This window comes from Heliangelus exortis, chromosome 17, assembly GCF_036169615.1.
Source record: "Heliangelus exortis chromosome 17, bHelExo1.hap1, whole genome shotgun sequence".
Taxonomy (NCBI): domain Eukaryota; kingdom Metazoa; phylum Chordata; class Aves; order Apodiformes; family Trochilidae; genus Heliangelus; species Heliangelus exortis.
In genome coordinates, this window is record NC_092438.1 from 10,956,632 (window position 1) to 10,983,665 (window position 27,034).

At 39.6% G+C, this 27,034-nt stretch overlaps 1 protein-coding gene across 4 annotated transcripts in view; it reads left to right on the plus strand.

Moving 5' to 3' along the window:
- EPN2 (epsin 2) overlaps positions 1 to 27,034 on the plus strand; it is a 40,406-nt gene that overhangs the window by 7,610 nt on the left and 5,762 nt on the right. For 2 of the 4 annotated variants that reach the window (XM_071761416.1, XM_071761414.1), the window contains exons 2-6: positions 12,206 to 12,987; positions 22,303 to 22,415; positions 23,916 to 24,008; positions 24,291 to 24,450; positions 26,694 to 26,867. In XM_071761416.1, the coding sequence (XP_071617517.1) occupies positions 12,393 to 12,987; positions 22,303 to 22,415; positions 23,916 to 24,008; positions 24,291 to 24,450; positions 26,694 to 26,867 (1,135 nt within the window). In that variant the 5' untranslated portion in view covers positions 12,206 to 12,392. Of the gene's footprint in view, positions 1 to 12,205; positions 12,988 to 22,302; positions 22,428 to 23,915; positions 24,009 to 24,290; positions 24,451 to 26,693; positions 26,868 to 27,034 lie in introns of those variants that run through there. The other 2 variants (XM_071761415.1, XM_071761413.1) reach the window with 1 other exon arrangement.

Genomic DNA, 27,034 nt, shown 5'->3' on the forward strand with positions numbered 1-27,034 from the left:
GCTTGCATTGCAGGGCACTGAAATGCTGATAGTTTTATAGGTTTTCTTTTTTTTTTAATAATGCTTTGTGAGGATTTTTCTGTTCTGCAGGTTGGTTTTGAACTTATGAAGGATCTGGGACTGGTCACTGACTTAGAGGCAGCACATTGTTTATTAGTACTGTTGGCTTTCCAGATGTAAATGCAGGAAAATGTTTGAACATCCTGAGTGCAGAAATATTTTTGTTATGTAGATGCAAGAACAACATTGTGTTTGGATGCCCTGGGCCAGAGCCAGATTTGTTATCTTTCTTTCTGTGAATGTCTGTGTCAGCTTGGATAGTGTATATAATACTATAGTGCCTTTTCCTGTCCCTGGAAATGCTGATTTTTTTGTTTTATTTTAAGAAGGGTTTTCTTTTTCTTATTGAGAAGATAAATAAACTTTGAAGTAGGAGAAAAGTCTGTGTTTTTTTTTTTTTCTTTTTTTCCCCCCTTGTTTTTTTTATTTTCTGCTTTATAGAAAGGCTTGCAATATGCCTTCAAAATTTGTCTTTTTGTCACACAAATGCAGAGTTTAGAAACTGAGCAGCAGGTGGTGTTTAGGGGTCTGGAGGTAGTGAGAGGAGAAGGGGAGAGAAACTTGCTTTAGATTGCTTTGGTATTAGCACAGTCTGCTCACAGTAGAACTGTTACCAGGTAGCAGAACTGGAAAATTGCATATATATATAAATATATATATATACATATACATGTGTCTGTGTGTCTGTGTAGGTGCATGGATATATAAACTGGAGCTGATCAGATCTATAATGGTGAAGCCCTTGGTTCAGGCAGAGCTTCACAGTGAAGAACACGTCCAGTGCCCATCAAACGTGTGAAACGGATGTGTCTGTAAATGCCAGGAGGCTGGGGCTTCCCTGGAGCCAGAGCAGGCTTTTGTCAAAACTCCTATTTTAATAAATTATGGTGACTTTTGCATATCCTCCTTTCATGGGAAGCCAGGGTAAAGGAGAATTAAGCCCCGCCTGCTGCTTGCATGCTGAACAGATGCAAATGAGAGCCTGCTCCCTCTTGGTTGCATCCTCTCTCCTCCTGGGTTTCTACATTGTTTTGATTAAAGCGGTTCTGTTGCCAACTCCCAGCCCAGAGGGCAGGTGAGAGGAAAAAAAAAATAAAAATCCCTGATTATAGCTCAGTGATTAACATATCTTTTTGAGTTTGTAATGTCATCGTTTCACAGAAAACAACGTTCCAGGAGCTTCACAAAGCACAGGGTTGTTAGAAAGGCAAACATCAAAGTGGAAAGAAGAGTTTATTTAAAATATGGTCGAAAGACTTAAAACATTCATGCTAACCTATGAGAGCTATTAAAAATAAAAAAAAAAAGCCTTTGAAGCTCAGCATTAAAGATTTAATAGTATTAATTGAATTAAGCCGTGGGAGTTAAGGATATGTAGACACATGTGTAAGTGTATGTATTCTGAGGCATTATCCATATTAAGGAAGCCAAGGTATTGAGAGTTGAATTAATTGTACTCTGTTTATAAGGGCTACCTTAACAAAACTCTTTTATTCTTGGACATAATTAGATACCATTATAGCTGAAAGTGTAAACAAAAGTGCAAAGTACTTACTACAATTTTTAAAACTGCAATGAAGCAGAGAAGACCAGACTTGGCATACCCAAACAAGGCAAAACAATCAAAGCAGTTTCTAATCTACACTGTAAGGGTAATTTTTTTTTTCTTTCTTTCAATATTAAGTCTGTTTTTAAGTTGTTTTTTTTTTTTTTTTGAAGAGTAAGTGGCTTCTTCTTTCAGCTACAAGAACAATAACTAAATACCATTGTACTCCATAACATGGTTTCTCCCCTCCCCTTTTACACCCTGATACTGTGCCAGTTGTCCCAGCCACAGGTGTGGGCTTTTTTTGGTAGTTATAATTTCAAGGTAGTGCCTAATGTATTTTCTCTTGCTACTGACTGGTTTTGATAGTTCTCAGCTTTCTTTATGTTTAGAACCTTTCACTATTAGGAAGTCTTCTTGCTGGAGGGTCCTTCCATGGGTTTGTAAGTAGACAACAAAGGAGAAAGCAGAGTCAGCTCTGTGGCACTGTAACTATTGCACTAGGGTCGAGGGTACAGTGTGGTTTTTTTTTTTTTTTTTTTTGCCATTTTTCTTTCTTTGTAAATTTAAAATTTAAGACTTAACATATGGATGTTAAAAAGCAGAGGAAAGGCCAGGTCCTTTTGTTTGCAGAACAATGAGCAAGGAGAGCTGCTTGTAAGTGAGCAGGTGGCTTGTCTAAGGAAGATGATGTCCAGAGGGGACACTTGTTTGACATGAAAATACTGGTTTGTAGAGACACCACCAGCCTCATCAAGAGGGATAAGAAAATTGAGGGTGATCTTAATACATTCATTTTTTCCTGCTTCAGGAAAATGGTTGCTGACAGCATAAGGCGGGTTGTTTGAGCTCTTCTTGCTGCAAATGTAGTTACTAAATGATTCAGCACCATGCTTTACCCACTCATTTTAGCAATATTGATGAATTCATTACCCTTCTGGTAGCTGATGGATGTTAATGGGGTAGAATTTCTTTTGTGCATTTGGACTAAATGGGATGCTCTTGAAAAAAAAAAAAAGATTAGAAAATGGAGTGGGTGAATTTTGAAGTCGCTTTCTCGTTCTGTTTATAAATCTAAAGACAGAGAAAGTTTTTAATGTGTTGCTTTAAAACACTGGTTAAAAGAATAATCAGCATGACAGTGATACCAGAGGTACAGATAGTAAATTTTTTTTAAGCATGTCTCTAGCTATAATCAGGCACTTCAGAAATACCAGAGGCTTGAGTTTTGGATTACACATGGCAGGTACTGTCTCTACATTTGGACTCCTTACAGGGTGTGTGGAGTCCTGAGGACATACACAGAGTATCAAAGCTAAGAGGGTATAACATGTTCTCTGCAAGACCTGACTGGAAGAAAATGACCTTTAATAAAGGAACAGGCACAGATGCTTTTTAGTAACAAGTCTCTGTCATCCTCTTTGAGAAGAGCAAGCTAACTCCCACTCAAATAATTTTCTGTCTAAATATCCAGAATAGATAAGGGAGTGGGTAGAATATTACTGCTGAAGGATAGATTCAGAAATCTTGAGGAATTGTTATGATGACAGCTGAAAATTTCTGTATACTTGCATGGGATAATGTGGGATTCACTGGCATCTTTTTTTTTTTCCTAATTCCACAGAAACCAAGATAATAATAAAGCATAACAATACCAAATCTTTGCAGTTGTGAGTAGGGATGTTTCTTAGTGCTTAAATGAAGGAATTGGTGAGTTTTAAGTAGCATAATGAGGAAAAATACATATATTTGTCTTTTAATCATCCACTTCCATCAAAGATAAACTTAAAAATTTGCTCAAAATCAGGAACTGGGCAGCACAGAAGTAAGCCTGTTACTAGCAGGGCTTTTTTGAGTGTTTTTTCTTGGTAAGCACAACCTGGTGTAAATCCAGGCTGCTGGTGACAGGATTGTGCCCTCTCCTCTTGCTGCACATACTGTCTGCCTGGCAGAGCTAATTCCTTTGGATGGAATTGTTTTTCCTGCTAAGGTGGTGATGCTGGGTATGTTAGCTCTGTCAGGAAGAGGGAAAAGGTAGGGTTATTTGGAAAAGATTTTGGAAATGGTCTGTGCTGAAAAGTTGAAAGATCTGGAGCAATAAGAGGAGAGAACAGCAAGTATTACAGGAGAGAGAGCTAAAAGCTGTGTAAAAAGGACAAGGCCAAGATTTCATGTTGGCCAATTTCAAAAGAGGACCAAATTTGCTTCTTTTCTGTGGCTGTCTTCAACATGAAACAAAATGAATGTGTTACTGTTATTTGCAACTAGGTTGGAAAGGGCAATTTCCCAGAAAACCCACTGGTTGTAGTCCTTGCACTGTCACCTGCTGAAAGCAAGCCCCAAATCTAACCCATCACCCTTAACTTTGCCACCACTTTGAGCTTTCAAGGTGCAGCTTTATATTTTGCCTGTAAGTGCTGACTGCTGCTGAAATGAATGTTACTTCCCCTACTTGTGGCGTACTTCAGAGTAATTAGGGTGACCTTGGGATTAATTGGTTCGGTGACCTGATCTGCCAGAAACCCCAGCTCTCCATCTCCCCTGGTTTGTCAGATCAACTCACTGAACCCATTCCATCTGGAGATGTGGTGTGAGGGGCAGGGAGGAGCAGGACACTGCTGCCCTCTCCAGCAGCCCTCAGCCAGCTGAGAATGAAGTGTAATGAGGAGCCACATCCTCAGTTCCTCTCTCAGCCTGACTGCTGACAGTAAAGCTCAGTGCAAACCCCTGGGTTTTGGCCAAAATGTTCCTCCAGTGGAGCACATAGAGGATTTTAGGGTATATGTTTCTTGCTTTACAGTTTTATAAATTTACAAATTTTATAATTTTATATATTACTCATGAGCATACAGCTGCATGTAGCTTCATTTTGGAGGGTTCAAATCACCTTCCATTAATTGTTACCAGTTATGCTGTAGTCAGATGAGGACCACGTGTTGACTTTTCAAGGTGCCTGTGAGTATGGTGGCTCTGAGGGATGGCATTTGAAATTCTATGCCCTGAATGGGCATCGATGAAAATAAACAGAGTATTAAGCCAGTCTCCTGTTTCTCCACAGCCTTGCAGTTTGTGTTAGCAGCCAGTAGCCTTAATATTTAAACTGAGTAGTGTTTTGGATGTATGGACAGATGTGGCTTTGCAAACCTTGCACTTGAAGAATCCTTTTCGTTAGAAATTCATGTAATGAAGTAAAAGTATTAATTGGTCTCTCTGCTTCTGCCAGTCATAACGTGGAGACTTAAACTGTTTTTTTCCCCCCCAGTCTTTGCAATGATGAGCATTTGCCTTTGGCCTACTGAATTTATTAATGTGGTTTCATGTCTGTGGTGTGTAGGTGGATAGGAGAAACTGCACATGGTGATGTCTGCTTCAGAATAACAAAGTCCAAACTGAATTTAGTTAATGAAATCACTGGGTAACTAAGTAGCAAGTACCTTCCTAAAATATCGAGTCTGATACATGAGCATAGATAGATATGGATGTAGTAGTTCTGGTCAGTTTTGAATTGTAAAAATTGTAGCTGCATGAGAAAATCCTGTGGCTTAAAGAATGTAGTTAATATTTGGTGGTCTTGCATGCTTTTAGGTTGTATAATTTGCAGCATGTTGTGTTTTCAAGCTGGTCTCTCAGGGCTGAGAGCTGTTGGGAGAGAAGATGTAATGGCTTCCCTTTGGCAGTTGCTGTCACCCAGTAAGCAGCCTAAGTGACAAGGCTGGACTTTTCTAATTAGTAATAGATTCTAAGACACATTCTCTGGCAAGAATATCAGATATCTTCCTCCCTGCCAAAATGAAAATATGGAAGAAGTGTCTCCTGTCTTTAATTCAGTTGAAAATGCTACTCAAATATACCAGATAATCTGAATTTATTTCAGATTATTACCTTTTTGTTAAGGCACACACTGGGTCACTATTTTTTTTTTTCCTTCTCTCTTTGTGAAAATAAAAGACTAAATGCTTTCATTCAAGTAGATAATCCCTGGAGAACAAATTTCTTTTGAGAGTTTGGGTAGGTATTTTCACTGCCCTGTTGGATTAATTTGCATTTAGAATTTCTGGTTCAGTGCTAATGCCTTGACCTTACACTGCTTTGTAATTCTGCAATATTCTGTTATTCGTTACACGCCCGGTCTGTGCTGCATTACTCATGAAAAATAAACTGAGATCTGCTGTGTCAAAGGCAGGTAGCACTGTTAATGACACTTGACCCAGCTGTAGAAGGAGGAATGTGTTATTTTTAAAGAGATGTTGTCAAAGCTTGTAATCCTAAAATTAGACCTCCAGTGCAGGTCGGATTTGGATCGTTTGCAGTGATCTGCATGGCTCCTACAGAGGCTCTCCCCTTTCCCAGCATTTCAGAGCATATTTGCAGCTGCTTCCCACACTGTCAATAATTCCAGCTGCATTATGGGCTGCAAAGTCAAATGTCACTGTGAATGTCAAAACTCTGGCAGCTCCAGCTTGGTGGGTCCCAAAGTACAGTGACCAGGTAGCTCTGCTGCGTTCTGGGCTGTGAGATGAAAGTTGTTGGAATGCTGCTCCTCGCCCCCTCCTTTCTGTAGACTGAGTAATGAGATAAGCTCTCCCTTGAGCTCAAATACTGCCCTGGTAATTTAAGCAGACATGGGGTAAGAAAAGGTGTTGTAGAGAACCTGAAGGAAATTTGTGTGTGTAAATCTTTTTTACAGCTAAGTGGCTGTACAAGCTGGAATTAGTTTTTCTCTGAGAGTCTGAGGCATTACAGTAAAATCAGTGTGGGATGCAACCTTGGGTTCATGAATATGCATAAATTTGGAGGAGAATTATCTTTCAGTATTAACTCTTTAAATAAAGAAATCATTTGGCCACCTGCTGCCTGTGAAAGCTGACCTTGTTCTCTCATTTGTAAAAGGGAGTGGAAAGCTTCCAAAACTTTTAATTTTGAACCATTTCCTCTTCTCAGAAATTACACTGAAGAAGACAAGCATTTAAGCTGTGAAAAATGGAAATGAAACCTTTCTTTTGGAGTTAAACCCTGCTCTTTAAACCATTTGCCAATCTGTATTTGTAACTAATTTCCTAAATAATTTTGAAGGTTGAGGAAGGGCATTGATGGTAATTTTGGTGTCTTCATTTAACTCCTTTATTCATTTGAATTGCTGTTTTCTCTGCTGTACAATAGCAAGAGAGATCTAATAAGTGTGCTGCTTGTTGGCTTTCATGTGTAGTGCCAAGCTCCTTCACTTCTGTTAGGACTCTTCTCCAAGTGACCATGGTGTACAGTTGTCCCTCTTCCTGTTTGCTTTTGGGAACAATGTTTGCATTGCAGTGGGAGATGAGACCCCAGGCAATGTCATTGTATCCTCTGATCATCCAGTTGTTCTGTGAGAATTATTTATGAATAAGGGGAAAAAAAGCAAAAGAGATTTAAGTTTGAAAATTTCTGGCAGTGTGGGATCCAGTATAAGAGAAATGTTGCTATAAATTTTTTTCTGGGTTATTGTATTTCTGACTTAAATAAAGGCTTGTGGTAATTTTTTTTTTTAATTTTATTTTATTTTTTTTTTTTTGTGAAGATTTCTGGTTCCTTTTAGTGGAAAATGACTTTCTAAAAGCACAGTGGGTTTGGATTTGTTGTACTCATGAGCTACCACAAGAAAACTAGGATGTGAATTTACAGATTCAGGGAGTGGGAATCTTTTTTCTTTGCCACCAATAGAAGGTGACTTCTGTTACCATAGGGCTGTGTTTGAATGTGTGCTTTTTGCTCTGGGCAGGTGTGGTGTCAGTGTCCATCTGTCTGGGGGAATTTCTTCCTTAGTCAGCAGCTGGCAGTGCTCTCCTCTTAGCCTGATTCTTTGCAGAATGGTGAGAAGCACTCTCTAGGCCATGGGTTCTCCAATTTATCCTGGAATGCAGGTCCCTGAGGATCACCTGCCTCTATCATTCCATCTCCAAGGAGAGCAGGTCTTTATTTTGTGTGTATTCACACCTTGGAGGTAAGGCACACACTTCTGCTTCATGACACACAGGAATATCTCTTAGCAGCTTCTTCAGAACAACTTGGGTAGGAGAGGCTCTTGGTGGCTCTTAAAGGCTTCACATTTTGCCTCTGTCCCTTTAGAATTACCATGGGGTGCAAATATCCCAGATGATACCATTTGGAACCTTTGGTGCTGAGGATGTGGAGTAGCAGCCACCTGAGAGAGCCCACGGGTGCCCCCAGGACTGCCCTGGATTGGTCTCTGGGCTAGCAGTGTGGCTGCTGAGGGCTGTCCTGCCAGCTGGATCAGGGGACCTGCTTGGGCTCTTTGAGTGTATTTTCTAGTGATGACCAGAAAAATCTCTTTGTGCAATTCCACTGTCAATCTTCAGGTGAAAACTTGTGATAAGCTTTCTATGTTTTTCAAGAAAGGGGGGATATTTGTGTAGGATAAGGTATCTATAGAGGCTGCATTGAAATCACAGAATGACTAAATTAATAACTGTTCTCAAAAAGTCACTTTTTATGCATGTTACTTACAGTAAATGTCTAATCTAACTTAAATGTGTTGTCTATTATACTCTTAATTAAAATTTTATGCAAATCTCTGGCAAACTTCTTATGTTTAATATTAAATTTCACACTCTTTATTGTTCACTTGATATTAAAGGCTGTTAATATATTTCTGGCCCATACTTGGCTGGGCTGTGTATGTATTTACCTTCAGGCTTGATATGAAGGGCATTTTATCAGTGCAGACAAACCCTTGAGTTTTACATTCCAGAGATCTGAATAGATTCTGCTGAAAGGCTGCATATAGGTGGATTTGTATGGCTGTTTCTTTGAACCAAGTTTATTAAGGACTTTGTGGCTTGGCCTCATTTCTGTGTTAGTCTTAGCAAATGAAAGATGGCTTCCTTATAAAGATTTCATTTACTGAATTTAATCTCTTATGAGAGAGGGATGTTGAGAAGTTCAGTCAAAAATTCCTTTCTGTCTGCACGTTGTGTCTAAAAAAGCACCATGAAAATTCCCCAGGGTTAGTTGTGTAAAGAAATGATTGGGACAGGAGAAAGGAAATGGGGTATTCCCCTCCAGGTTACCTTTGATAACCCAGGTCAGCTTCACCTTCTTGGCTACAGAATTCTGTGTTTGCTTTTCTACCTCTTGAAGGTTGACAAGGTACTTATGAAACAGAGCAAATGGCTTGTAGACACCAGGGGAGGCAAAATGAGGAAGGCTCAACCTAACCTGAACAAGACTAACAGCTCTCCCTTCCTCTTTTTGCTCAGCTTCTCTTTTTTAAGATCTCTATTCAAGCTGAATGCCTTTTTTTTTCCTGTTAGCAGGGACGAGCAGCTTTCACAGACTAGCCTTACTTTCTGTTTTCTTTGCAACTGTACTGTTAAAAATGCAAACTCAGATTTTTGCTGCAGTTGCAGAGTTCATTGTACTTCCTTGTGGTTTGTTGTGAGAAGTTAATTCACTGAGGGCTCGGGAAATAAATCCAAACTTTCTATGTAAGTACTTGGTCGTGCGTTAGAAATGTCTTCTCACTTCTATGCAGTAGGGATATTTGGCTTTTTGATCTCTTTAATCATGAGGGAGGCTGTTACAAGCCCTGTAATCATCAAGTGAGATGCTTCCTTTGGTGTGGAAGCAGAGAGCTTCAGCAGATACTGAAAAGTGTACAGAGTTTTGCTGTTGCCAAAGTAGTTACCTCGAATATTGGTACAAGAATGGGGAATAGTGGAGGGGGATGAGGCTTCCACCATTCCACTCCAGTCATCCTTTGCACTTTTAATAGAGTAAAAGTTCAGGATAATTTGTCTTCAGTGGGTTAAAAGTTGAATAGGATTAGAAAAGAAGTCTTTCCATTTAGAAAAGGAAAAAGCAGACATGAATGGGTTATTATTAAATGCCTCTGTTTTCATGCATCAAAGATAGGAAGGTAAAGACTCATGCCAGCAATAATGGATTGATGGCTCTCAAGTCTTACAGAATAAGAAGTGAAATCTGCAGTATCTCAGAGAGTGAAAAAAAGCTCATTTTAAAAGTGAGGGCAGGCTTGGATTAGTTTTATTTTTTTCACAATCTGCCTTGCAGCAGAGCTTGTGAGCATGTGGCTGTGCTGCCTGGTCATGGCAGTGGTCTGACAGAAAACAAACCAGTGCTAAAAAGCTGAGAGACCTGTAGTTGGTCAGTTTTACTGCACTCTGATGTAACTGCTGGATTTGATGCAAGAGAGAAAGGGGAAGTGGTTGGAGGGTTGGGAGGCCTCTGGGTTTGGTGCTGGGTTGCAGTTAGCTTGGCATGGGATGTGAAATTGCATCCTGATTGTCCATGTGCCTGCTTGTGCTGTGATTGTGATTAATTCTTCAGGTATTTATTTCATTGGCTTGAGCTAGTGTTGCCTAGGACTAGCAGGTGTTTAACTACTGTTAAATTTACCTTTCCTAATATCATGTGTGGTATTAAAATGATTTTTTTTATTTTTTAAAGCTTGTAATGTTGGAACAAGTAATAGACCCAACTTGTCTTCGGTTGTTAAGGTACACACAGGTGAGGCATTTGCCCCTGTAGTGTATTTGAGTTTTAAAAATAATTTGGTAAGGCCTCTCATCCCAGGCCTTCAAAGAAACAAAACTCTCATGAGACAAGAATGTTTTTCATAGATTTACAGTGGGTTAAAAGACAGGAAATGAGGTTAGGAGTAAATGGTTGGTTCTCACAGTGAAGGGTTGTTCCCAGTGAAGTGTCCTGCCAAAGATCACTGAGCCTGCAAATACACCCTTTTCCAGATCATTTCTAAATAATAATAAAGTGGCCAAATGTAACAAAATTAGTCAAATTTGCAACAAATCTTGGGACTGAAAGGATGAAAGAGTGAGACCTGCTGAGTTATAATCTGGCAGATGAAAAAACCTCAACACATTTGCACAGGGAGAAGAAGAAATAATCCTCTTTTCACGTGCTTGAGAAGAAGCACAATGACCAAAGGCAAGAAGGCTTTTAGAAAGTATTTGATAAAGAGTGGGAAATCCTGAGCAGTAAATGACCATTTTGTGGTACAGACTCTTGTTAGTGCCAAATCTGAAATGCAGAGTGCTTAGAAGTGCATGTACCTCAAGAAATGGAAGTGTGTGTAGTGCATGTGTGGAATGATATCAGGGATGATCTTGGATATCATCCGAGCAGCAACAGGGGGACTGAATGGCCACTACCCAGCTGGCAATGGATTAACATTCTTCTACAGATGGTTTTAAATATTCAGGAGAGCACCAGGATGATGTAGTTTACCTCAAGTTTAGTGTTGGTCTGATTCTAAGTTGATTTCCCGTGATGATGTAAAAGATGTTTATTCTGGTGGTAGGAAAAAAACCTGTTCTGTGGCATTTTAACTTTCCCAGAATGGCTTTCTAGGAAGGGCATATGGCTTTATTCTGAGAGGGGCATTACAGAGCTGTGTGTTCTGCAAGTTGACAATTCTGCTTTCATGCTAAATGGCACCAAAGTAATTTGAAGAATGATAACAATATTAGGCTTGAAATCTGTGCTTTCCTTCCCTCCCTTCTTTTGTGAGTGATACTGTTGCTGCTTCAGAGTGTTTGGAGAGATGTTATTAGGGGGCAGCCTGTGTCCTGTCTTAACAGCAATATCCCTTACAGAGTCAATACTTAGGCTTCATCCAACTGGTGAATATCAAAGCCTGTTCTAACTGTGTTTATGGAATAGCAAAATCTGCCAGTGTGCTCAAGTAATGTATTCAAAAGCTTAATAGGCCTCTGTTTACTTGAAACAATGACCTGAAATAAATAACTGAAGCTTTCCAGCTTCAGAGCTTGTCCTTGGGTTTTCTTGCTGGTCATTTTGGATTTAGGATTCCATTTTTATATAATTAAAAATTCTTCTGTGATGTCTGAAAGACACAAGAAGAAACTGGGAATCTGATGAGTGTTGTCAAATGCACAAAGGAAATGCATTTGGAAAAAAAAAATTCCCCTCTAATCTGCTTAGCATGAAAGGTCACCTTGAATTGGAGAGCCTTGTTCTGGTGCTCATTTTTCTTCTCTAGGCCTCAACTAAGTGGAGAGCAGCGTGTAAGGTCTCTGCCCTGTAAACTGAGTGTGCTTTCAACTTGTCTGAGGTTTCAGAAATAGCTTGGTTAGTTTTTAGGAAGTTTGCTTATTCTCTCAGTACGTGGATTCCTCCGGCAAAGGGAAGTGAAGAGCTGCTAAGCAGGGAGATTCTGATGTAGTTTCATCTTGGCTCTGCAAGCTTGCATTGTAATTTCTGTAATTAAATACTCTGGGTAGGTTTTACCATGTTGGAAACATGAATCCAGAAGTAATTTCTGGGACGTTTTTCCTGGTTTGCTTTTCAAATTTTGCATTTGCATCAGCCTGTATGTTTTCTGGCTTTTGTCTTGTTCAGCAGTTGAGGGTTTTAATCTTCAGTGTTTAATATCACCTGTGAGAAGTACAAGTTATTTGCAAAACCAGATGTCCTGAAGAAATTCAGGGAGAAAATTCCATTGTTGAACTCTAGCAAAATGTCTCAAACGTGTGTATATATTGCTTTCCATGAAGGAATAATTAGAGGCACAACTAACGAGCTTTGTTTTCTTTCCTTACTCAGGTCATGATTTTCATTTTCTCGTGTCATTCTCTTGAAGAGAGGAAATGATTGTAGTGGAACGTGTTACAAATCAGCCACTGATACGGAGCCTTTGCAGTTCAGAAACGTTCATAGAAGAGCAAATATAGCCCTTTTTTTTTTGTTTGTTTGTGTTCTGGAATCTGTCTTGTTAAAAAGGGAAATAAAAATGACGACTTCGTCTATTAGGCGGCAGATGAAGAACATTGTGAACAATTATTCAGAGGCCGAAATAAAAGTTCGGGAAGCGACCTCTAATGACCCTTGGGGTCCCTCCAGTTCATTAATGACTGAAATAGCAGATCTGACTTACAATGTTGTGGCCTTTTCAGAAATTATGAGCATGATCTGGAAACGACTGAACGATCATGGCAAGAACTGGCGACACGTGTACAAGGCCCTTACTCTGTTAGATTACCTGATTAAAACTGGGTCTGAGAGAGTGGCACAGCAGTGTAAAGAGAATATTTTTGCTATCCAGACGTTGAAAGATTTTCAGTATATTGATCGAGATGGTAAAGACCAGGGCATCAATGTGAGGGAGAAATCCAAGCAGCTGGTGTCCCTTCTGAAGGATGACGAGCGACTCAAGACAGAGAGGGCCCAAGCCCTGAAGACCAAAGAACGCATGGCTCAGGTGGCCACTGGAGTGGGCAGCAATCAGATCACCTTTGGCCGAGGCTCCAGTCAGCCAAACCTCTCCACCAGCTACTCAGAGCAAGAATATGGAAAGTCTGGAGGATCCCCAGCATCTTACCATGGCTGTAAGTACAGGCAAACGCACACAAAAGAAGTTTCTCCTCCTTTTCTTTTGAGAGATTTTATATTCTGGTTTGCTGTTAGATGTGAGGGTAACTGGTGCCTGCTGGGAGGATTGATATGCTGACTGTGAGGGGCTTTTTGCAGTGGCTGAGTCTTTGTAAGTCTGCTCAGGGGCACTAATGTCTCTTCAAAAGATTGGTTAAAAGTTTGTTTTGGAGAGGGGGTGTGTGTGTTGTCATAAATCAATTTAAAAAGCAGTTATTTACTGCCAGTTCCCAAAGGTAGCATTGTCAAGCTGCTTTTGTGAATGTGTTCCAGTGTTTGATATGACAGGCCCCCAGTCTCCATGGGAAGATTGTGAATGGATTTTTTTTTGTTGTTGTTTCTAGTTTTAGAAGGAATGCTTGAAAAATTGTTGTGTTGTGGATTTTTTGTTAAATGTAATTCAAGAAAAAAAGAGAATTTCCTGGATCATTTTGCTAGATACTGTCTTTTTTGTTGCTGCTATTTTATCTTAGGAAGAATATTGGTATTTAATTTCTTTTATTGCTTTCTCAGCAGTTCTTGAAGGAGTAACTCCCTGACTATGTCAGTGTTTAAATATTTATACTATCAGCATTTGGTATGCAAGTATCCAGACTAAATAGTATATTTCATTCTTTAAAAAAATACTGTGATGTGGGAAGAATGGATTCTTTATACCACTGCTTGGGGGAACTCCCTGTCATGTTAGGAAGAGGCCTGATTTGGCACTAAATCCTTCTTAATATAAGTAATGAACTGATGAAAGCTGCTTTGGCTGGAATGTCAGTGGTTGTGGTCTAATTCTGAAGGAAAATCTTCTCTTTAACTGAATGCTTACAGTGTGTGGAGGACTGTAACTGAGCCAGTGTGGTGAATCGATTGAGCTCCAGTTTTAAGAATCTTAAGTTTGTCATGTCCTGGGTCCCAGAGCACTGCTCAAATTATAAATATGTGAATGGTGGCAGTGCCTCTGATGTGGACAGGCATTTTCTGTGGAAGGCAGTAGGAGGCAGCAGGACAAATCAAGCTGGGGTGAAGAAAATCTCTGTCCAGTTAAAGCTATGGAGGAGAGCAGGAATTTGGTTGGTTTTTTCACCAAAAGGAAATGCTTGTAGGGTACAAGGTTCAAAAAAAGTGCATGAAAATTTCCAGGTGTGAGAATTTTTATTTGGCCTCTTAATTAGCAGTGAAATAACAAAGATCTTAACAACTGTTCTTGAGCACTGATTCAGGGTGAATTTTTGAAGAACATGTATTTATCTCCATTATAACTTTTTTCTGTAAACCTCTGTCAACTACACACACACACAAAAAAAATCTTACTTTAGGAGAAAGCTTGAAATATTGTTGGTTTTAATTCATGGTGATGGAGTGAAACAATAGTCACTAAGGTATGCTGAGCACACCTTTGGTTTCTTCCATGGGGCTATTTCTTCATCACCCCCTCACTTTAATTGGTGCATGTAACTATTGTTTGTCATGTTAAATGCTACCAGAGGCTTCAAACTATTCCTCACAGCAAGGATTGAGCAATGCAGGGTGTGTTTCTGCATTGTTGTTCCTTAGACATTGTAAGAATTTTGATGGGGGACCAGATGTCAAGAAGCAGTTTGGTTATTGTTTCAGTACAAGGTGTTGATTTACTGGGTACTCTCATTTCCCTGCCTAGAACTTTGTAGTCTGTTTGCAAGGCTGCTTTGGAGGTGATGATTTCTTAATTTTTTTTTTTTTTCTCCTCCCCCATAATCATGTACTTAAGAAGCTTTAGAAATCTCAGGCTGCTTTTTTTTTGCTTTTTTTTTTTTCTGTTTAAACTTCATCTGTTGTAGGTTTTCCTGGACTTAATTATCAGCAAAAGTACAGATGCTTTTTAGTTTTTATGATCTCTATCTTTTGATGTTTTGATATGTTTCTTTTATGGTCTAATTATAGCAAAGCAAACCAACACCTTACAGAACAGCTGTGCTGAGTGCTTCCAATAATGGAAGACTTTGGGTAGAGCTTTGCCCTTTATCCTAGGAAACAAGGAAGGAATTTCATCAAAATCCAGACATTTAATCCATTACATAAATGTGGGGTGGTTCTTCTGTTTTCTCAGTTTAACAGAAAAGATGCATTTCATTGTTTACAGTGAAAAAGATTGCAGCCATCATGGTTTTGGGTTTTTTTTGTTATTCTGTAGGGATACTCCTTTTTTTTTCTGAAATATGGATTCAGTAAAATATGTAAAAGGAGACAAGTTGTGCTTGTTTCCTGGGAAATACTTTCCTTATAATAGTTTTAAGATGCAGTTGCTGTACTGTATGTTCTGGCAGAATTATCTCTCATTCCTCTGAGCCTTTGAAGAGGAGATCAGAGGCATTTAGATTTTCAGTTTATAGCACAAGATTTGCCTATTAAAAAATGTACATCCACTGTCTTTGCTAAATATTTAACATGTCTTATTAGCATTAAAATATAAATAAAGTTTGGGAGAGTGTATCAGCCTTTTTATCAACATAGCTGAAGGAGATCTCTCATCTCTGTGTTTCTGTAGTAGCACATTTGATTTTTCCTTGCTCGACACAGATGTGGAGAACTCTTGGTCTGAATGCATTCCCCTTACTCGAATAGTGTTTGGCTGCAAAATCTCCTAATTTTTAATACTTTCTTGCAGAAGAAATTAAGCCTGAGCTGGCTAAAAGAGCTTAAAAAGTTTCTCCAGGACAGGTCACTAGGGGAACAAGTAATTTCCAGTGGATAAAGTGTCAGGTTTATGTGTGTGGGATCTCTTCTCCCTTCTGTCAGTGACTAAAAGTGCAACACAGGGTAAGTCAATGGACTCTTTTTTGTTAAGAATGAGAAATTAAACTTCAGGATGTTTAATTAACTGCACTGTACAGCACTGACTGTAAACCCTGCCATGCTCACACTACTGCTCTGCTCTAGCTTCTTAAACGTATCTGCAGGTCTGTATCTGACTGCATATAAGAATTGGGGTTTGATCCAGAAAGGTTTTTCTTGTAGTGTTGCTGGTCTTTGCGTCCCAAATTTATCCTTGATGAAAAAATATATATATTATTGAGAGCCTGTAAAGTGTGAGAGCATTGAAGATGGAAAGGGTTCTCTTGGCTGATGTGCCATCAGCCCTCTCACTCCTCCAGGCAGGACACACTGGACATTTTCCCCATTTCTTTGCAGATATTTTCATCTCTAACAATCCTTTAGTAACTGTGGAAAGTGAAATGGTGAAGTTAGTTTTTAATAAAATTCTTTTCCCCTAAAGTTTTGCCTTAATGACTTGGTTGGCTCTGAAGATCTCTGCTGTAAAGCTTGTATTAATTCTAGGGAGTATCTTAAGGCATATGAGTATTACTGCCTATTGATGAAAACAGTTGGAAAAGTATTTGTATGTTTTTGCTATCTAGTCTTGTCATCTGTAAGTGGAAGCCAAGAGAGATACTGTACAGCTATAAGCAAAAACAAAGCTCCTCCCAACTTCTGTCTTGTCAACAGTTCTGAGATACTGGGGACAATTGGCTAGCTTCCAGTTTTTACCCAGGGACAGTTGTTGTTCAGGTTAGGAGCTATTAAATATTTCATGATAAAATACATAAAAAGTATTTTATTTATTCTGCAAAGTGTGTGAATTGTATGGAGTTGCATGCAATCTGATATTGGGTTTTATTTCATATTCTTGTATGATGCTAAAACAAAACCTGCTGGGGAGAGGAACTAATATAAGGTCAATATTTGAAAGCTTTTTGAGCACTAGTTCCCCACCCCTAATCTGGCTTTTTAAAGAGGTCCTATCCTATTAATCCTAACCGAGGACCTGTGTTCTTTCAAGCTGTGCACACGTCCTCTCCTTTTGACCATCTGCTGCCTTGGGTTTGGGTTGCACTTAGAAATGTTGGCAGAGCAAGACTTGATGTGTGTGTGTGTTTTAATGTCCTGATTGCATTTACACAAATGCAGCAGAGTAGGGAACACTGCAAGGTGCAGGGTGTGATTCCAGAGGAGCACTTTGCCCAAAGGTCAGATGCTTGGCTGAGAAATCAGAGCCATGTGTACAGCCTCTTTGATAAAATATGGGAGTAAAGATGGACTGAAAAGGGCTTTTGGATCTTGTGAAATGCCAAGTCAGTTGACCTTACCTGTAAAGATTTTGGAAGCAATTTTCTGCAACTGAAATGATGAGTTTAAATATTTTCTGTGACTATTCACATAGAATTGACTCATTATTTAAAAGTAGTTGTGTGAAGTGTCAGCAAGTTTGTGTTCACTCATCTGTTTCAGCTTTGCCTCCTCTTCTGCTTGGAGTAGAAAATAATTCTGAGGAATGTCTAGTTTGGGTTTGACATTAGAGGAAATTCAGGAGTTTTATAGTTAACTGTTCTGCATCTTTCCAGGTTGGAATACATCTCTGGCCTTCCATCTTAGGGAATATTTGGCATGTCCTCCAGCACTGAATCTGGATGAGCTGTTTGGATAACATCTGTAGTTTGAAGTGTTGAAGGAATTTGTTAGTCCTTTGTTATCCAAATTTTGTCACTTGACAACTTCATTTAATCCTCTCATCATACTTTTGTTTTTCTGGTGCTCTAAGTAAAGGTGGGAGAAGCTGTTGGTATAATCAGACTTCTGTAGTTGCAGTTAAATTGTCTAACTGTCTACCAAGATGATCCAAAACAAACCTGAAGGATTTGTACACAGCATTAAGTGAATTTCAAAAGTGCTCTGTCTGCTTCAGAGCAAATAGGAATCATGCAGTAGGCTTATCAGCTCCACCTTGTTGCATGAATAGGTGCTATCAATTTTCTTCTTGTATTTGAAAGACCTCTTCAATTCCCAGTGGAAAGGTGGATTACACAATTCCTTCTAGATCAAGCAGCCTGCACATACCCTTTCATCATTTGAGAGGTTAGATTGGCTTTTTGAAAATATCTTGCCTTTATTTGAATAGTCTGTCATTTGAATACTAACAAATGGGATCTTTGCTTGGTCCCAAGTGAATTGCTATCAGTTTTGAAGTTCTTACCTTGATATTTTTCTAATTTTTCAAATTGGCCTTGGTTTTGTCTGCTTTCATAGGTGTCCTGATTGAGTGAGGAAGCAGCTTTTCCTTCTGAACAAATGGGACCAAGGATTGAAATCCATTCCTAAAAATGCCACCTGCAAATTAAAAAGCTGGGGCTTGGTCTCTGTGCCATTCTGTGCCACTGCTTGATCTAGGCTGACATTTTAACAGCAGAAAAGACCCCCAAAAACCAAGCACATACTTCTGAATGAAAATACCCAGTCTAGTTTTTATCCTAAGTGTAGGCAACAACTCTGCTTTCTGTGTACTTTAGATGCATTTAAACTCTGTAACTTAACCAAACCCATAGATGTGTACAGAGGGCTTTTAATGTAGGCAAAAAAATAAGAAATTACCAATAAATACACATGAAAGACGTCATAGCCTGTTGGAGAGGCAGATGGTGGAGTGGAATCCTGCTTTAGTGATTAACTGAGGTTGGAAATGAATTCCTTGCAGTGCAGTTGGAGCCTTGCTGAGGGGACAGCCCTGTGGCCCAGCTCCCTGCAGCACCAGCACCCACCCAGGGATCTCCAGATTCTCCAAGCAGTAACAAAGCAGTGCTTAGCAGGTCAGAATTGATCTATTGAGGCCCATCTTACATCAACATCTGAGTTAACTGTCATGTGCTGTGGGATAAGAGATTCTTTGTGTGGCAGTGATACTGTTACTAAGGCAGTAACCTTCGTGCTAGATCCTTGGAACTGAAATGCTGGTGCAGGATGAGGCCACTGTAGAAGGGTAGCTGTAATACTGCAAGAATTTAGGAGTGATGTTGTTGGATAAAACATGTCAGGTTCCTACCAGATACAGGGTGTTGTGTCTCATTAATCCTTTTTCAAAAAATATGGTAGCTATTTGGTGCAGATGATTTTATAACAAATGTAGAAATGTAAATGGAAAATAGTAATGCTTTTTAAAGTGAGGCCCAAGAAAGAATTTCTAATAGACAATTTTTTTTTTTTTTTTTTTTTTTTTTTTTTTTTTTTTTTTTTTTTTTTTTTTGGTAAAAGGAGCTCTAAAGTGCCATTTAGAGTTAATAAACCCAAGTAGAATGAATTGCTGAAAAGTGAAAAGAAATAAGCTCTATCTGTGAGACCCCTTATTATCTGTGTTCAGATCCTGGAGCTGCTGAATGCAGCTCTGTTGGGAGCTGTGAGGTAATGTAACTCCCTGCCAAAGCAATCCTGCTGTGTCCCTGCATGGCTGGGAGGCAAGGACCCACCATGGGAGGGTGAGGGAGATGCTTGGAGTAGGATACATCCAACCCTGGTTCTTGCAGCTTTTTAGGATACAAGTGCTGCATGCTGTTCAGGCCTGGAACTGGTGAGTGCTTTCAGCCAGCGAGTCCTTTGTGTGGAAACAGGAGGAAAACCAACTGAGTTTATTCTAACTCATTTCACATCATTTTAAAGCCATTCTACCATCAGCTCCTCAGTTGTTATAGAATGCAGCTGTGTCAGCAGAGGTGGAAAAACTCGTGCAAAAAACGCCAGAAATCGAGTTCTGCTCCACAATTGCAGTCAATGAAACAGAAGTCCAGAGGTCATTTCTTGCTGGTAGTCCAGTTGCCATCTGTGATCCTGCTCTGGCAGGGGGGTTGGACCCAAGGATCTCAAGGTCCCTTCCAACCCCCCACATTCTGTGATTCTGTGATTCCCATTTGAATGCTTATCCAGCTCTATTTATGACTCTTCCCTTCCACCATTCCTGCTGGAAAGTTCCTTCTTCCTATTTGCATCTCAAATGTATTCCTGGTTACTTTATACCATTACTTTTTGCCCCTTTACCTTAAATAGCTTTTCTCACTCCATAGTATTTGCAGGCCCAATATATTTAGCAATGAGAAACTGCTTGATCTTCTTTTTGCAAATATAAAATAAGCTCTGTGCTCAGGAGGGAATCATTGCCACTGCTGTTCTGTTGGGAAATCATCTGTCTTGGATTTGAATGACTAGAACTGCATTTTGGGCTGTTAGATGGATTCTGCCTGTAGCTTGGTGCAGTAGTGCTGATGGTAATCAGTTGTGTTAGGTTAGTGGCTGGCATTTAGGTATTTTAGTACTAAAGAAAGTTCTCTACACCAATCACTTGCAGTTGGTGCCCTCAATTTGTAGAAGATCATCATCGAAGCAATTATTTCCTTTCTCTGTATCACCCCATTTCTATTGTTCCCTTTTCAGTCATCTGGGGTTTTTTTTATATTCCTGTTTCTCCTAGTTTGACAACTTTTCTTAGCATTTTCTTTGCATTTCACCATAACCTCCTGTGTTTGTTTATTACATCATTTTTCCTCAGATAAGTTGTAAAGCTGGTTCTTGAGAAACTGCTGGTAAACGTCCTTGCTGGCAGGCAGTGTGATGTAATCTCTTCTTCAGCTGGTTCTTTCCCTGTTTCAGTTCTTAAACTACCCACTATTTAGCATCATAAAATAATTTGCTGAGTCCACATAGATTTGCTTTACTGCTTCTTCCTTTGACTGAGTAATCAGAGAGGAATCTCAGTTTTTCTGTTATGGGTGACCTGTCGGTAACCTCATACTGAGTTTTATCCTGTTTTCTTTTTAATTCTCTTTATTTTTATATATAAGAATAGTCAAACTTGACAAACATTTTAAGGCTGTATTTTCTGTCCTGGCAGGCATCCTGTTATCTGATGCCCTGCTTATTCCTACAGTTAGTCTGCAATATTCCATATAATTTATTGGAGATCCTGTCTGTGACTGTTGGAGCAAAGGTACTCATGAAGCAGGCTAAATTTAGGTACTTGATATGAGAATGTTACTTTATTTGAAAAAGCAGTAGAATTGAGCTATGAGTAACATTAAGTGTGAAGCAAAGAGCTTGTTTGGTTGGCTTGAGAGCTTCAAAACAGCACAAGGTGAGAGGAATTGTTCTAGGTGATAAAATTAATTTGTCCCTTTGGAAAGGGAATGGGATGGCACATTGGGTGTAGGGTGGAAAGGAAATGTCATTCCTCATTTACAGAGAATCAGCTTCCTTCTGGCCTCCTGGGGGAGAGAGAAGGTTGCAATTTTTTGGCATTATAATGTCATTTTAGCCTAAAAATGAAGGGGAGAAAGTCCTGGGAAGTACTTGGAGGATTTAAACAGCGCCTGAAAAAGTTGTGGTGTTTGTTTTGGGTTTTTTTTTCAAATTACAGTTTGGCAATCTTAATTTTACATGTCTAGCTGAACTGTTAAGAAGAAACATGATTTTTTTTGAGCCTGACAACATAATTTAAAAATACAGTTCCGCTTTCTTAAATGTCAACATGTATTTTGCCAAAGTAATCATAATTCCAACCATTAAACCCAAACTTCCTTGCCAAAGTAAGATATTTCTAGATCTGTAGAGAATCTCGGAGAGGACAGAAATTGCTTAATTACTGCTTAGTGATAACCCTATTAATGTTGTTCCATTCAGATGGGAATTTCTGCATGCTACTGTAGTGAAAACATCAGTGAAAGAATATTTGTGTATTGAGAAATTGTGTGTTTGAGCTGTCAGGCTTGACTGTTACGTGCGGAGGAGTTGAAGGAGATTACCAGCTGCTACTTAGCTAAAGAGCTCTTCATCCAGAGACAGACCAAGCACCAGTAAAAAAAAAAACCACTCCTCAACATATATACCAAACTTTTTTTGTTTTTAAACAGAGAATGGTCCAGTATTTTTGTAAATGTTGAGGATGAATAGCTGGCTTGTTGGGCTCTGAGCCTGCCTAGCTCAGAATAGTTCTTTCTCTGTCCCATTAAGGCTGGATTATTTTACAGAAAAGTGGGTGGTAACCAATTTTACCCTGGTATTGGCCAACTCCCAGCAAATTCTTGCTGACATTGAAAGATGTAAGAAGTATCAACAAATGTTTTCTTCAGTGGTTAATTCTATAGTTTTTAAAACTGTGTCCCCCCCACTTTGCTGACGTATTCTTGATGCTACAACCCCACTAACACAAAAATTCTTGGTTTTCCAGTAACATTTTTCCTTTCAAGCAATCAAACTTCCTTGCCCCATGTTTATTTTTCTGGCTGGTTAAGCTCAGCCCTGGTAGGAGCTTTCTCTGACAGGTCAGGGAGCCAACTGATGGTGGTCAGCAAGTCGGTGTCCTCCGACACCCACATCTCGTTGCTGTGCCAGGGAGGATCGTTGTGTGAAAGTGAGGTGGTCTGGCCAGAAGAATAATCAAACCTGTGTTATATCCTTGTTAAATCTGATCTTTTGTGTCTTCCAAACAGCTACATCCCCTCGAGTTTCCTCAGAGCTCGAGCAGGCCCGGCCTCAGACAAGTGGAGAAGAGGAGCTCCAACTGCAGCTTGCGTTGGCCATGAGCCGGGAAGTGGCGGAGCAGGTCAGTGCCCGTGTAGGTTTTCCTACTATACTTTGATAGTCCAGACTACAATCCTCTTTGGTTTTGTTTTTATTTTTAAAATGGCAGCTTGGCTTTGCTCCAGGGGAAGTAGAGGGAGAGAAAGGCCGTTTTGGAAGATGTTGCTCATTTATTTATATATTTCCTCCCCCCCCATGCCAAAAAAAAAAAAAAAAAAAAAAAATTATTTTTAAGGTAATTGCAGCCTCTGAGCTGTTGACAGTAGAGGAAGATGGCAGTCACTTTGCATGAAGGCTTTGGGTGGGAGGATGTTAATCATCGTGCTACTGAAGATGTTTTCAATTAGTAAGAACTGAAAATGGGACTGGTCCTGAAAACCTTTGTTAACGGGGCCAGCATAAGAAATGTCAGTGAATTCTGATTACAATGAAATTTTGAATGATCTGCTCATCTGGGGAAATTATGTGGAACAGAAGGGTGACCTGACAGAGTACTAGAATTTATAAAGAACCTATTTAAAATAACTTGGTTTCTAGTCTATCACATGGGTTATGTTACTGTGGTAATTCTTAGGGGGTTCATTCTGAATTTCAAGTAAATGCTATAATTGTGGATAAAGTTTACTGCATATTAATATATAACAAAGTTGTTGAATCTCAGTTATGAGTGAAGATTCAAGTCAGTTTGCTGAGTGTCTGAGAGTCTCCCTGTGACAAGTTTAGCTTACTGCTGCATGTTAGACTTAGTATCTCTGCTTGGAAAGAGAAAGTATCACCCAGTAAACTTGATTATTGACCAATAAAGTTAAAGAAAATTAAAATCATAACCTATCAGTTTAAATAGGTTATAAATTACAAGGGTAACACCATCAGGGCAATAAGTCAACTTCTGAAAGGCATGATGTTTGCAAGGATATTTAAAGTAGTTGGGTGTACCACAAACATGGTAGTTTACAGATGTTAAAAACCTACAAAATGTGCATGGAGTTATCTAGATGAGTTCACTGAACCTTCTTTAGAATGATTGCATTACTTGTAGAGGGAAGATGACAAAAGCCAGGAAAAGTTTAAATCACTACATCCTTCAGTGGCAAGTTGAATGGTCAGAAAAAACCATGACAGTAATTTGGAGATGAGATACTTTATCTTTCAGTTCTGTGGTGATTTGAGCAATGTAACTGAATTTTTGGAAATAATATGTTGTGTGGCCTTTCCCATTAGGAGTAAAACACCATCAGGGTGAATTTCTCAGCAAAATGGATGTCAGGGTGCTCCAGACCTCTGTTTAATTGAGGCAAGAATCACAAGAAATACTTTTTATTTATTTATTTATTTCCTCCCCTGGTGTTATGTACAAGTTCCAGCACATAATCCTGGCAATCCCACTGTGCCTGCCTGGCATGCACATCACTCCTAGGGTGGCAGGGAGCAGTGTCCTGCCAAGGGGGCTGGAAACCTGGAGGGAGCAAGCAGCAGAGTCTAGGCTAATGGTCTATATCAACAGTGTTGATTTCCTTTGCAGGAGGAGCGCCTCAGACGCGGAGATGATCTGAGATTACAGATGGCTCTGGAGGAGAGTCGCAGAGACACAATTAAAATTCCCAAAAAGAAGGAGGTAGTAGTGCCTTCGACTAAGAAATTCCCGGTTACGCTGCCAAAAGCTGAAATACAGTAACACAAAATAGCTTAATACTGAGCTCTTTTATGCTTTTGGGATTGCTGTTGTTGTATAGCTTAAAGCTTCTGCCATGTGGGTTATATTTCGAACTACTAGTCAATGCAGGTGTGTAAAAGGAAAAAAAAATTAATACATTAAGAACTGCTTCTTCACTCTCATGGGTTTGTACTTGAGGTTGGTGATGCTCTTGATTAATGCTCAGATTATTCCTGCCCTCAGCATACCACTTTATTGGACCTAATGGATGCCCTGCCCTCGTCGGCACCAGCCCCCCAGAAAACAGAGCCTTGGGGACCCCCCGCTGCTGTTGCAAACCAGACTGATCCCTGGGGAGGATCCACAGCTGCAGCTACTGCCTCTGACCCATGGCAATCCTTTGGTAAGCAGAAACTCTGCCAGGAGGAACACTTCTCTTAAAGGTTTTTGTGTTTTAATGTTGAGCTTTTCTCCATGACAGTGTTCAGTGTCACACTTCATGATGACAGGATATTGTCCCATTTTGGTTGTTTCCTGTTCTCTAGAACTGGTGTTCTTCTAACTCGTTTCCAAGCAGAAACAAATGGAAGTTGTACTCTGTTGCTTTTTAAGGAGCTGGGTTTGTGTCTGCATTTTGAACCTTAAGAGTGAACCTCCTGTCATTGTTTCAAGCAAACTGCAAACATGAAATCAGAAAAAGCCCCAAGTTTGGAGCCTGTAGGTTGTTCAGTTTAACTTCATGTGGTTAAAACCCAAACAAAATCCACCTTCAAATCTTGTGCTTGATGTATCATCCTCTCACAACATTTTCCTTGCATCAGTTGCATGTACAGCATTTCTTCTCCATGGCTCCCAACTTTATTAATGCCATAGAACAACCTTGTTCCAGCTTACTGCTTACTTTGCTCCCAAGGATAGTTTTGAAGATGACAGATTTATGATTTGATTGCTAATAAAAGAGTGACTCATTAAACCATATTTCTCCAGTCCTGTATGTGCTTTGGCATTTCAGGGGAGATAATGGAAGCTACGGGAAGGTGTCTGCCCGAGTGCTCTAATTTTGTCCACTCTCTTTATGAGAGAAAAGATATTTTTTTGAAAGCTTCCTTTTCTGGGAAGTGCTGTCAGTAGCATTTCTTGTGTGGCACTGCTTGTAACTCAGCACTAAGGGTAGATAAAGGAAATGTAAGTACTGGGGTGGGAATTGTTGGACTCATTTGGAGAATTTCAACATTTCCTGGTTGGAAGCTGCAGTGAGACCGTGGCGTCTGTTGATGAGACAAAAAGCAACATTAAAAACTGGAATTTGTGCCACTGTGTGTAGTGTTGAATTGATTTTCAAGAATATTGTGATGCCAAGGGAGATTTGTATGTAGTTTGGAAAAATAAAGCAATATTCAGTTGAAGCTTGAAACCCACAGGGTAGCTGTACACTGCATGGGTAGTTCTGTTCTTCTCTTGGATTATAGAGTTGTTTTCATTTAGTAATTAAACCATCACTGGTTGAGAAATTTCCTTGGGAAGAGGAAATGTCTTTGCATGTACCATCTGTCTTGAAAGTAATTGATGACTGCTGAGTTGTACAGGATGTGCATTGGAATTACTGAGTTCCCATTCCTGCACTCTGGCCAGGGAGAGGGAGAGGGGAAGAACAACCCAGGAACAAAGTGAGAGTGAGACCTTCCAACACAGACCTCGCCCACTGCAAAGCTTGATGTGTGATCTGCTTCAGGGTCCCTAGGGTTTGATAAGCCAAAATAGTTTTGGTTAATGGGAGGAGGAAGAAGAGGCCACCTTAGCTGAAGAGCAATAAATGAGTAGGTTGGGAAGGGAGAAGGAAAAACTGGCAGGAAATTGTATGTAATGAGGCAAGTTTGTTTCTCTTTCCGTTTCTCTTTACTGCCTTAATTTGTCATTTTACTCTAGGAAGCCTTAACCTTGTCCACAACCTGTTTTACAAGCAATTTTGTAATCTGAATTTGTAGGAATGAGAAATTGCCAATGTCTCCCAGTGAAAATGGGAATCCCGAACATACAGGCACTGGGTTTGAAAAAAAAAACATAGGAATGAGGTATCATTGGACCTTACATCTGTATCAGGAAGAGTGCTTACAAATAGGAGTAAAAAAGCACAAGCAGCTCGAGGAAGCAGCTTATAGTTTATAAAATAACAGTAAAGAATTTGAAAATTGGCTAGAAGAATTTGAAAATTATTCCACTTTAATCTTACTGATTTCTTTGTTTAAGTCTTAATGCCTTTTGCATAGAGGCTTTTTAGAAAGCTTTTCTATGAGTTCATAAATATACCATGGTTTAGGTCATTTTCATTCAGATATTGTGTGTTGTGCTGGCAATGCCTATAACAAAAGCAACTTTATTTTCTTACTGGGACTGCAGATTATTTTTTTTTAAAATCCAGTTTCAAACAAGGAGGTTTGTTTTGTTCAGCTGCCTTGCCCAGACTTCACTTGTGCTTATTCAGCATGCATGACACAGATGCTGAGACTTAGCAGTATTCCTGATGTTGAACTGCTTCACCTATTTATATTTAGTATTAATTGGTAGTAATGGCTCAAAAGAGTCTCCAAGCAAAGCTTTCCAAAGTGAAACTGCTCTGACTTGTGTTCCTCATGGTTCTTTTTGCAGGTGCCAAACCAGCTGCTTCCGTTGACCCTTGGGCAGCACCAGCAGGATCCACAGCTCAACCTCTGTCCAAAAATGTTGACCCTTGGGCTCCTGCTCAGCCATCTTCTACTGCAGCAAAATCTTCTGTGGATCCCTGGGGACCAGCACCTGCAAACAAACCTCTCTCTACTTCTGGTGAGAAATGGTCTCATCCCATATCCATATTATTTGACTAATAAATGTGAAATCCAAATGATTTTCTTGCTTTGCTTGGTTAAAAGAAGCTATGTGCTGAACAGTTTGCATTACTGGTCTGTAAAATAAATGGGAGCTGTAATAGCTAGCAGCAAAAAGTGCTTCAG